The 12,575-nt window shown below is 40.3% G+C and overlaps 1 protein-coding gene across 4 annotated transcripts in view; it reads right to left on the reverse strand.

Annotated features, from left to right (window-relative positions):
* Nucleotides 1-2,202: 2,202 nt before the first annotated feature.
* Nucleotides 2,203-12,575, reverse strand: part of Zdhhc17 (zDHHC palmitoyltransferase 17) — a 71,868-nt gene continuing 61,495 nt past the window's right edge. For all 4 annotated transcript variants that reach the window (XM_042263572.2, XM_006974446.4, XM_076553879.1 and 1 more), the window contains exons 12-17: nucleotides 12,392-12,454; nucleotides 8,138-8,231; nucleotides 6,859-6,942; nucleotides 5,672-5,829; nucleotides 4,954-5,048; nucleotides 2,203-4,029 (exon numbers count right to left, since the gene is read on the reverse strand). In XM_042263572.2, coding sequence (XP_042119506.1) covers nucleotides 3,891-4,029; nucleotides 4,954-5,048; nucleotides 5,672-5,829; nucleotides 6,859-6,942; nucleotides 8,138-8,231; nucleotides 12,392-12,454 — 633 coding nt within the window. In that variant the 3' untranslated portion in view covers nucleotides 2,203-3,890. The remainder of the gene's footprint in view (nucleotides 4,030-4,953; nucleotides 5,049-5,671; nucleotides 5,830-6,858; nucleotides 6,943-8,137; nucleotides 8,232-12,391; nucleotides 12,455-12,575) is intronic.

Below are 12,575 nucleotides of genomic sequence, written 5' to 3' on the forward strand. Positions count from 1 at the left end.
CAAACAAAGAAGCACTAAAGCAGCCGTGAAAGTCGGTGACCTCTAACAGGACCCGCCACCTTGCTACCCAAGTGAGTTGCAGGCCTAACTGAAAATTTCAAATTCGGTGAAACTAAATCAATAGAGCCACGCAGCTGTGTATTTGGTAAAACTAAATTTATATAGCCAAGCCACAATGAACCTCTCTGATGACATAAATGCAAATAACTAGGAATTAAAATGTCACCTATTAGAACTTTACCAGGCAAGGTGTGGTGATGCATGTTTAAAAGCCCTGCTCCCTGGGAAGCAGAGGCAGGTGGATTCCAAGTTCATGGCCAGCCTGGGCAACAAAGCAAAAGCTCTTCAATTCTAGTATGTGTGATGACAAATAGAGACTAATCTGATTAGAGTCATTTAGCAGAACACACATCCAGTGCAGAGGTGAGGGCTTTCTAAGAGCCAGATCTGGCTTCCTTGGGTTTGTGACTTAGACCAGCACTGGGTATTTTACTTGTAACTACAGACTTTCTACTTTAAAAGTCACAAATATATTTAACAAACGTGAGCACTTGGTGAAGCTAAGGAACTCTATAAACTAGACCAGGCACCCAGCCACATCACAGACAAGGCCTACCAGTATGCAGGGGCTGGTCAGGCCGTCAAAGTGAAGGGCAAAGCACTGGAGCGGCACCTGTTTCATATCAAAGGGATCACGAACCCAGTGTTAGTCCAGCCTGCAACTACTGATTTAGCGCCAGTCTCAGACCACAGGGGGAACACATGAATGACGGGCAGGGGTCTCTCCATCATTTTGCCTTTTAAATTTACAAAGATGCCTTCTTTGCCATGCCTAGCATCTGAAGTGACCGGGATCAAAATTCATCGCTATCATTTTGCATTGTTTTATTATAAGGCTTTAGACATACTTACATTCAAAAATCTATATTCATATACTTCCTGAGATCCTCGTTAACTCCATGGGATCCAAAATATACTAAGAAAAAAAAATGTATCTTTTTATTGAAAAAGAATCTCTCTCTCTCTCTCTCTCTCTCTCTCTCTCTCTCTCTCTCTCTCTCTCTCTCTCTCTCTCTCACACACACACACACACACACACACACACACACACACACACACAGAAATTTTAGAATACCACCAGTTTTACTCACTTACACAAATTCCTATAAAACCCATAGCACGTGACTCCAATCTGATCAAGACAGAAATACAGAATCTTTACAGATCACAGTTTCATCAATTTCTTCTAAGTGAATTGAGCAACCACCACATGTAAGAGTCAATATTTATTTTGATTAATATTTTACAAAATTTTGACAGGTTTAATTTAGGTAAGGAGGACTAATTTATTAAACACTTTACAAGTTTTTCTTTCCACAGTAACACAATAAGTAGCAAAATAATACTTGGCACAGTTATAAATAAAGAAAATATAAAATAAAAATATTCATAGCTTAAGTAGGATGCGTTTTTATGCCTAGTATTTAAAATAAACTCCTACAAACAACAAAAATATGGATGAAAAAATTCCAAAGAATTCACGTTCAGAGCTGAGAATCCGGCTGAGCAGCAAGAACTGCCCTGGGGGGGGGGCTGCCCCCCTCCCGCCCCCAGAGCCTGAGAGCTGGGTTAAACTGCCCCTCACAAGACCTAAAGGTAACAAAAGATGCTGCGCAGCCGCTGCCTCCAGCCCATCTGCCAACTCTGCTACAGCCTCATGGAGACTCTGAAATGTTAGTACTAAAAGCATCTCCTTGCAAACATTCCATGTACGTACACATCTACAGGTTTGTCTGCTTGACTGAGAAGCGTCTCTTTCTACACTGAAGAACATTGTACCACAAAGAGAGAACATGGTAACAACACTCTTGTTCGAACAGAGGACCACCGTAATCTTTAACTGTTGGTAAAAATGTATCTGATAAAAATTGCAACTGAGTCTTCGTGGGAAGTGACTCGAAATACAAAATTAAAACAAATCCTAGCATTTTATAAATAACATTTGAATTTAAAAATTACCTAAAATTTCCCCCCATTATTAGCCAAAACTAGCAAGGACATTTGTACAGTTGACCAATTTTTTTACATTCTATGACAAAATGGTACAATGCTATTACCACCCCACACCCATCTCTTCCCTTTTCAAAAATAAAGTACATATGCCAATTCTAATATTAAAACCCTCAAATACAATAAGGGTCATTTGGGGGGGGTGACTTATGGTCAAAGAAATTACTATAAAAATGGTAGTACTTGGAAATACTGAACATCAACTATACACATCTCCACTGCTCCTCTTACTAAGGCAAGGGGCGGGTATACCACTGGATTGCTTGAGTACCTGTGACCAGCATTGTACAGGGAATACTAAGTGTACCTAGCACTGGACATGCAGTGAGCTTGCAGGGTGTAGTGCCTATTAACAGCAATATTGAACATCACTAGAAGCTTGTTAATCTCTCCCTTTTCTTTTTGGTTGGACAAAATGAAATGAGCAGCTTTAAAAACACTAATACATAGAGACACAAAGAGAAAACTATTTGATAAATTATTTATATACACATACACATTCTTTACACTGGTCTAGGATCTGTCTCAGTCTGCCCCCTCCTCCATCCCCTCCCACAGGTTGCTCGAACCACAGTTTGCTACAGCATTTAAGAGGACTCAACCAAGTCTCACTGTAAACAGTATTCATGAGGGTGTGGAAATGCTGCAACAGAACTTGATCAGTGCGTCACATTGAACAATAAAATCTGAGACTGTCAGAAAGTGTTACAAACTTCAAAACATACTCAAGATTGGAAAAATTAAAACAACCCTGGGGTTTAAATTCTACTTTCTGATAGGTCATTAAAAAAAAAAAAGAATACTCCATTAGCTTTTCATTTATTCACATGTGCTATGTACAGAGATCATGCTCCATCTTTAGCTTAAACTCCATTATTTTGTCTACAATTTATTTTTCAGCTCAGAATTTAAAAAGAAGCATATCCACTTATCTCTATTAATAAGAATTTTGCATTAGCTTATTTGTTTTGCCTCTTGTTGAAAATCCACCTCAACTCTTAAAAATTTGGGCTGTTTTGCACATGAAAAGAAATCCTAATTTATGCTTCACTGGACAGTATCTGCTAGTATACATTCTATGCAGTGTAACATGCACTTAGTAGGGCTTTAAATTTCAACAAAATAGTATGACTTAGTATACTCATGCAAGTGCTTTATTACCAGACTGTGAGACCTCAGAGCAAGGTTACTAGAAAGCCTTTCACCGAGCTAGAAATCAGCCGGCACTGCACCAGCTGGTGGCAACAGAAAAGCACGCACATTTCCGTGACATTATTTCCCTGTGCCGTGGAGGACACAGTACAGTAGATCTCTAATAAACCACATGATTTCATCACAGTATATACGTGTACATCTAAAATGTACATAATACGTAAGTCAGCAATTTAAGACAATTCTCCTGGAATTAGATACAATACTCTTAAGTACTGCATAAGACAATTTAGCTGTAACATAAATTTAGTTTTAGTTATAACAACAATTTGTCCTGGGTATGCCATCTCTAGTAACAGAAGAAGTTCACTTTTTCATGACAAATGTTATGAGAACAAAACCAAAACGTTGAGTATGTGATGAATTCCTAAATTAAGAACCATGACAATTCTTTTTATGATCTTTATTCTTCCTAGAAGTGGCAGTGTGTTCTGTCCATGTTCGCTTTTGTTAATAAAAGTATTGAAAAAAAGACTGTCAAAGTCACTGTTAGCCCTACATACAGCATGCTATTTGTTCCAAGGATGTGGATTCGAGTGAGAGAGAGACGCGGACAGACAATCTTCAGGCACCACGCAGCAGTATTGTTTCACAGGATGAAGACGCTGCTACACGAGCTGGTACCCAGATCCTGATATTTGGTCATATTCTATGGTATACTGCCTGGTCCAGTCCACGATAACAGGACGAAAGAGGCCACAGCAGCGAAATTCAAAGAAGTCTATAATATTCCTTACGCATCCATGGCTAAAATCAGACCCCAAGAGAAAGGAGACTTCAGTTAGTACGAATGACTTAATTTAACTTTTCATGTTAACATTTTTTTCTAAGCTTAAAACTTCAGGCTGCTCCTAAGAAAGGAGTGTATCACTGCAAACAGATAGGCTGTCCATTTCTCCACATCTCTACCAGCACTGTCTTTTCTTCTGCTATTTTAAAACACTACAGAATTATACTTGAAAGTGACCCAACCACTTCACTCCAATGCCATACTCACTGTTTGCTTCTAAACACACACACATGCACACACAAACACACACACAACAGCATCAACAAAAAGCACCCGCCCTTGGTTACTGGCTCTTTGCCAATAAACCAAACTATGTCCCAAACTGAGAAAAGAAGTCAAAGTGAAGATAACCATATGCAGTATGAACCTGACAATGGGCTTTAATAACAGTAACCATGGATGAAGAATGTCAGGGGAGCTCAGGGGCTTTACGTCTTCAGTAACACTTGGAAAGGTGGTCCATTTCCACCTTATATGTAATAACTGTACCTCTATAAGAGTTTTCATTTTTATGTAAAAGTTGTTTCCCTTCCGGAAGCATGCAATAACTAATCATCCTGGAGAAGCTTTGAAGGCTGGTGAGAGCTTACACAAAATTCAGTTTGAAATATTGCACAAAATTAAGGCACCACTACTTCTAAGCACCAGGCTGGAGGTTAAAATTTTACAGCGTATATATATTAAGAGCATAAATGTATACGCAGTTAGTGTGCCAGATTCTACATCGTGGTGTTCAGTAAGAACTAAACCTTTCCTAAGCACAGCTAAAAGAAACAGCCCTCCTTCAGATGCTGTTCTTCAGAAAACACTCTCCTCTGATGGAGTTTGTTTCTAACGAAGCACCAGCACAGGGAACACTGCGTTTGGGAATGGGTACCTACTTGAACGGGCTCTCAATCGATGTCGTCGTGACTTTGAAGTGCTTGTACCTCCTGGCGTTCATTCTCTCGTTTGTAGTAATGCCTAAACATGTTATCTAAGAAGAAAGAAAGAGCAGCCCGTCAGCCCTTCTGAATATTGAATGTAAGCACAGAATAAAAAAGATATAATCTGTGTTTGGTTTTCCATAGGAGATCATCAAGCGAGTTCACACACATCACTGTAACTGTGAAAAGTAGCCAATTAAATATGAAACGACTACTGAACACTGCACGTATACCAACAGACACTATGAGCACAGACTGCCTCCCCCAACAGATCCGTAGTTAAATTCTTTTTAAATATGCCTACAATCCTAGTATTCAAAAAGCTGGGGCAGGAAGACCCCAAATTCAGAGTCTACCTGGTCTAAAAAGTGATACTGTCCCCAAAAACCGAAGAGAAGGAGGAGGTCTCTTAAAAGGTTTTTTTGAATAAATACTAGTATTTGTACATAATGAAACAGTATCATTGAAATGAAGAGAAAATTAATAGCATCGCAATGTAAGTTCACACATGTCCAACTGCAAGTATCTTAACCAGGAATAAACATTCCTGCTAAAAGTAGAGCAGGAGGGGGAAAGAAGTCAGAAAGGAAAAGCAAATAAACCAAACTGATCCCCAACAGGCCAGTGTCTGGAAAGAGAAGTGTTACCCCAAGGAAAGAGCACTTGCACGCACCTGGTACATCTGACACATGAGTAAGACGGCCACCCACATGAAGTGAAACACGCTGTTCAGAAACATCCAAAACATCCAAGGGGAGCACGCAGCAATCTGAGTGATGTATGTCCAAAATCCATCCTTGGTGTAAGTGGTCTCACAGTGAAGTCCCCAGTCTAAACGCAGAAGACGGGTGACACAATTACTCTTGCGGTCACCTCAGCTGTTATGGTGACACCACTAAGGACCGGGATCTAACCAGATCTAATTCGTGACATAGAATAGCAAGTGTTTTTATAATCTTAGTAATTCCATAACATCAATAAAAAATAGACCAGAGCAAAAACTCGGCAAACTTCAAAAGAAATTCCTGTCTGAGAAGAGTAAGCAGAGTATTATTCCCAGCCCTGGAGAGAACGTTCTCTTTAAACAAGATCATGAGCTGCTTTTGGTGGATGGCGGAGCATGTGAGTCACAACAGGCACCTCAGTAAGGTGGGATTTCTCTAACACAAAATCTGGCACAAAGAATTAATAGAAATAGTGACTTTTATTGGTAGGAAAGTGTTCTCTGTTAGGTATGCTGATCTGGAAATTAGATGAAGTCCCTGAACCAAATCTTCTTCGTCATCTCTATTGGGGTTGTGTTTCTTCTATCCTTTCATTTATTGCTATCTCGGCAGACAGCGTCATTCTGCTAGACCTTCCCTGCACCTTCATCTCAACTCTCACGGCACTAAGCCTGCCGAGAAAACAAGTGACATCTTATCTTTAAAAAGTAACTTCTGATACCTGCTCTGTCCAGTAGGCAATAACTCACACCACACTTTCCATGCATTTCAAGTGCATGCGAATTTAACTCTAAGTTTGCTTTCTCAACTGCTGGTGGGAAAGAAGAGCTAACACAATCACTGTGCCCACTCTAGCTAGTAGAGCAAGCACGCGAGTGTGAAGTGCTGGTGTATTTTACCCAGAAGCTTTCCAAGACTACTAAACCAACAAAGGGCATTCATACTAAACGGCGGCTCACTGGCCATGCTTTGCTTATACTACACACTGGATACAGTTTCCTTATTGTTTCATTTGATGCCCCAAACAATACATTTTTATTAAAAGACTTTTGTTATTATTTTGTTAATGCAGTAAATGTAATCTAAGTATATAAACATTTGTGTTTTAAAGAAGGCAGAAACTAACTGTACTCACAAGAAATACAACCATAAATCATCCAGCAGATCATAAAAAGCAAGAAGAACAGGTATCCCATAAAATACCTATGGTTGCCTGCACCTGAAAGAACACAGAAGCAACTTATTTCAGCTAAGAAAAAACAACTGGCAATATACCTTTACCGGGTGTGCTAGGAAAGGGATGGCATAGGACAACGATCATATACATATATTACTTATTTTGTAAAACAGGTTTTTTTTTTTTTCTTCGAGACAGGGTTTCTCTGTGTAGCTTTGCGCCTCTCCTGGAACTCACTTGGTAGCCCAGGCTGGCCTCGAACTCACAGAGATCCACCTGGCTCTGCCTCCCAAATGCTGGGATTAAAGGCGTGTGCCACCACTGCCCGGCTTGTAAAACAGTTTTTAAGAACATTGTTTTAGTAAAAGTTTTAAGATAAGAATGCTTGCAATTTACACTCATGGTATGATGAGGACACTGATACTCAACCTGAAGGCAAGGGAATCCCAAAAATAACACAAAATGGAATTATGGCTGCCAATCCTCCTCTTTGGTGTGAGGGTCTGCTAAACCTATTCTGTCTTCCTTTTCTACCCCTTGCAATCCAGATCTTCTCTCCACAGTCATGCGGTCACTGTAAACATTTCCCTTCTATCACCCCTTCCATCTCAAAGCCACTTTCAGATCGGGGACCTAAGGTGAGCTGGGTGAACCCACCTGTCATTCCTCTCTGTCTCTGCACACATCTTTCCAAATGGTATCACTGCCTTACTTTCTCCAGTTGAATGCTTCCAATATCACTTCCCACATCAGATGAATTTCACTGTTACTCAATAGGGAAACGAGGCCAGAGCAGACACCAGAACGGATGTGTAGTGAAATAATTAGACTCTTCCCGACTGATGGTCTCACACACACCCCCACACACGTACATGCACCTCCGTGAGCTGCTATACAGACCACCAGAAGTTAATTTAGGAAGCATGTGGGATATAAGAATAACTATCTAGGGAGCTGGAGAGATGGCTCAGCGGTTGAGAGCACTGGCTGCTCTTCCAGAGGACCCAGGTTCAATTCCCAGCAACCACAAGGCAGCTCACAGTTGTCTGTAACTCCATTTCCAGGGGACCCAGCATCCTCACACAGACATATATTCAGGCAAAACACCAGTGCACATATAATAAAAGTAAATTAAAAAAAAGTTTTCAAAAAAAAATCTATTTAAATGCTATTTTTCATTAGTTACCTAAAGTAATTTAAACTAACAAGATTCTTAGAGATTGCTAACACAACTTACCTACACAGTTACCCACCCATGGGCAATGGTGATCAAATTTTGCTATGCAGCGGTTGCATACACCACAGTGTTTAGACCTCACTGGCTTCCGAATCTGTTAATAGACACATTAAAGTATTATGAAAAACACTGCATATAAAAAAGAAAAGCTGGCCAGGCATGGTGGTGAACGCCTGTAATCCCAGCACTCCAGAGGCAGAGATAAGTGGATCTCTGTGAGTTCGAGGCCAGCCTGGTCTACAGAGTGAATTTCAGGACAGCCAGGACCCCACAGAAAAAGAAGAAACACTGAACATTTATATTTTCAAAATACAACTGAGAAAAGAGCACTGTATTTTTTTGAGAATTACACCAACATTTCCAAGCTAATAAAATTACTGTTAATTTGTTCAAAACAAAAACTATAGCAACAAGGAAGGTAAAAGTCCTCCATAATATGAAATCTTAAAACAATTTTTAAAAAAGGAAAGAATGTAGAACTGATTGTGGTAATATTTTATTTGTGTTGAAATGTGGTGATATTTTATTTGTACTTTGATAATAAGTAAAGTTTGCCTGGAGATCAGGGGGAAAAGGCCAGTCATTTTAAGTAAACAAAGTCAGGCAGTGGTAGCACACGCCCTTAATCCTATCACTTAGCAGGCAGGATCTCTGTGTGTTCAAGGCCACACTAGGGAACAGAGCCAAGCCTGGTGACACACACCTTTAATCCCAGTACCAACCATGGAGACCTGGAGGTCTGTCCAGACAGGCAGTGATGAGGAAGTGAGGTAGCTGGGCTAAGAGCCAAAGAGAGGGCAGAACATCAAGGCAGACAGGAAGTAGTGTGCATCTGGAAGCCACAGGGCTGGTGAGGAAAGGTGGGCTGGTGGCTATTCCTATTTCCCTGATCTAAGACTTTCACCCCTATATTTGGTTCTGTATTTCTTTTTATTTAGTAAGACCATTTAGAAATTCATCTACAATTGATTTACAAAAGGTAACAAGTGAGCTTTATCACTGTCTCTTCTAGGACTGAACCCTGTGCAAGACAAGTATTCTACTGCTGTGCTAACTCCAAAAATAAGAATGAAGTTCAATTTGTTACAATAAATGATTACAAACTTATTTTGTATCACTCAAGTTTCTACATAATACAAGCATCAGTCTTTCTAAACTCTTACACGAAAATTCATTTGATTAATGATCATGATGCTGGTTGCCCTTTAATGTTTCTTTTAATAAAAGGTCACCTTAAAACTGAATAAAACAGCTGTTCATATTAGAAATCATTAATGAAGGTACCTTCCCCAAATTAACAAATCTAGTGTTCTCTTTAACTGCCTCCTGCAATCTCCAATTAGGTTCTGCATCTCCCTTGTTAGAACTGATGACCATATTGAAGAAAGACAATACTCAGGGTTTAGGAGTCACTATTTTGTAACAAAAAGTCATTACTCTGGTCTTTACAAGCACTAAAATGCTATTTATAGTACCTCTCCCTCTACTGTGTATGCTAAATCAGCCAAAGGAATACACAAACTTACAGGTGTTCTTCAAGAGTTCCAACTCCAATGCAGAATTTATGACAAGAGCTAGCGCTATTAAGCTACAACAAAGCAAATGTCCTAAGACCCTTCATTGGTCATACTGCCTTTCCCCATTACTCTGCATAGCTTAGGTACCATCCTGGGGTAGCCAGGAAAAAGCAGACTGTAGCTCTTACACCAGTAAGAATGATCTGGGGGCCAAGGAGAAGGATGAGTTGTTCTTTCTCATAGCTGTGACTAAATCTGTTTAGAAGGCAGCAGGATGTATCAGAACCTAGCCCCCTTCAGGTCCTCAGCTATATTTTCCCTTAGACAACATCACTTCAAGCAAAACTGGTGTAAGGAGAATGTGGCGGCAGGTGGGTATCTTCTGTCAGGTGGGGATTTGTCAGGAAAGGACAAGGAAGGACAGGCCTCCGGTCACCCTCTTTCTGGCCACTGGCCCTCCTGGCCCCTCCCTTTCTCCTGACACCCATTTATTCCCTAACCCTCCTTCCCAGTGGGGCTTAGGGGACTAGAGGTCTATAAAAATTTATAGATTCCACTGTTCTGTCTGAGCCAGTCATGGTTGTTATTCTCTAAGGAGGAACGAACGAACACTCACTCACTCACTCTCTCCCTCTCTCTCTCTCTCTCTCTGAACACATTTCAGCAAGAGTGAACCTTTTTTAGGGGGGGTATATTGGTTTTTTATCTCTTTTAATCTTGTGGATGTGTGCCCCCACTACACGCCTATCCGTTTTTTCTAGGGTCCATCTGTCCCCAGCTCCTTTGTCCTAGTAGGTAAAGCCCAGATGTCCACCACCTCAAACTGCATGTTTAAACTTCAAGGTTTTGGATGTGAGCATGTGTTGACTATTGCTGTGAAGTGTACATGTGTGCAACTATGTGTGTGTACGCGTGTTGGGGAGCTTGGATCCTGAAATGTAGAGGCAGAGAATTCAACATTTCAATGTTTTTCCAAACAGAAAAGGGGGGAGGGGAAAGTGGAGGCAAAAGCTGTCTTGGATACCCATGCATGTTTTGTTTGGGTTCTGTTTTCCTTTTTAATGACTCTTTTAATTGTCTCTGATGTGTTCATGGGGCTGAGGGGAGGCCCCAAACAGGAGCCTACCCATAGTCCTCTCATCCTCTGATGGACCTTCCCCCAGACCGCATTAACCACCCTGGTGGGAGGGGGTCTGGCTGTGGAGATTCCCAGGTCTCCTTCATTCAAGGATATTTGAGGGGCAGAAAAAAACACTGACAAGAGCACCAAATTTCAAATGAAAATGAAACATGAAAAAAAAAATCTGAGCAAGGATAACAATGCAAAGGGTAAGTTAGTCTCAAGGTTTGTCTGTTTGTTTGTTGTTTTTGTTTTCAAGACAGGGTTTCTCTGTGTAATTTTGGAGCCTGTCCTGGATCTCCCTCTGTAGCCCAGGCTGGCCTCGAACTCACAGGAGATCCGCCTGCCTCTGCCTCCTGAGTGCTGGAATTAAAGGTGTGAGCCACCACTACCACCCAGCAGTCTCAAGGTTCTTGAACATAATACCCTTGGCCTATAACCAACACTAACTCATTTCTAAAAACCCAATCAAGTCTTCTTAGGAACTCATCTAGTTATCAATGTGATAAATAAATAAAAAGCACACCCATACAGTGAAAATTACCTTTATAAAAGAATATGCTCTTTATAATGAGGAATTACCTACCCAAAGTACATGGTTTATAATAATATATAATAAAAAAGTTTATGCCACAATGACAAAAAGGCACCAGTTATTTATTTAACAAGGAAACTTCTATCTGTCCTGACTATAAAATCTGCACGTCACATGCAAGCACTTATGGTATATGCATGACTCTGTGGAACCCGATTACTCCACAGAGTAGCAGTGTATCACAACAAGAGAACAGTACCGATCTTATATATCATCCATGGCAAAGCACAGAAGCCAAACTTGGACAACAATACCTGAATGTGCAAAAGAAGGCAGCCAGTGCCCGAAACCACTGGCAAGAGCAGAGCAGGGCACACTTTAAGCACTCACTGACAAATGGAAAATTAATCCTAAGTCATGTCAACACCTTTATTAACTTATTTACTATTATGTACTGATAACAAGACATTCGTTTACTTGTTGTATATAATTTAAATGCACTTAGTTTTATGTATGATTTGGGGAAATGCAACCAATGTGCTTGTGTTTGAAGTATTTTCACAAATACTATAAAATAACTGAAACAAAAATCTAAATTTAAAATGTCTATGATAAAATAATCTTAACTGATTTCATAAACAGTACTTTCAAGTCTTAGTGTATGGCGGTTCAAAAGGACCATTTTTAAATTTCATGACAATACAGTACCTCAAGTTGCACAGACACTTCCAGATAAATACTCAAATTGTATTTGCTACAAGACTGTCGTCTGAAAAATCCTTTCTGGAATTTTTATACTGTGACTCTGACACTCAAGAACTTGTTTAGACTTTGGATTTTAAATAGTAGTAGGTTTGCACCGAAGGTTGAAGAGAATGAGAACGGACATGAGCAGGGCTCTGAAGTGCAGCCAGGTCTGCTGCAGGAACAAGCACACTCCAGACCGACAGACAGTCCCTAATTCCCTCTTCTCCCACAGAGTACGGGATCCTCCGAGAGTCTTTCCCATCCCCAGACTCCCTCCATGCTGAGATATTGCCAGGAGGAAGAGGAGAGAAAGACGAGAAAATAATAAATATTACCAAGCAGGTACTGCAGAATATACTGAGGTCCAGACTTCCAGTCTCTGCAAGTTCAACTATTGTCTGTGGATTAAAAAACAGAAAACGTTTTACTCAAAACCGAGTAACGCTCACCAACTCTTTCGTTACTACTGTGAATCAATAAACATGCCGTCTTGACCCATCTTCTAAGCTCCAATAAGAT

The sequence above is a fragment of the Peromyscus maniculatus genome, chromosome 18 (assembly GCF_049852395.1).
Source record: "Peromyscus maniculatus bairdii isolate BWxNUB_F1_BW_parent chromosome 18, HU_Pman_BW_mat_3.1, whole genome shotgun sequence".
In the NCBI taxonomy this organism is placed as follows: domain Eukaryota; kingdom Metazoa; phylum Chordata; class Mammalia; order Rodentia; family Cricetidae; genus Peromyscus; species Peromyscus maniculatus.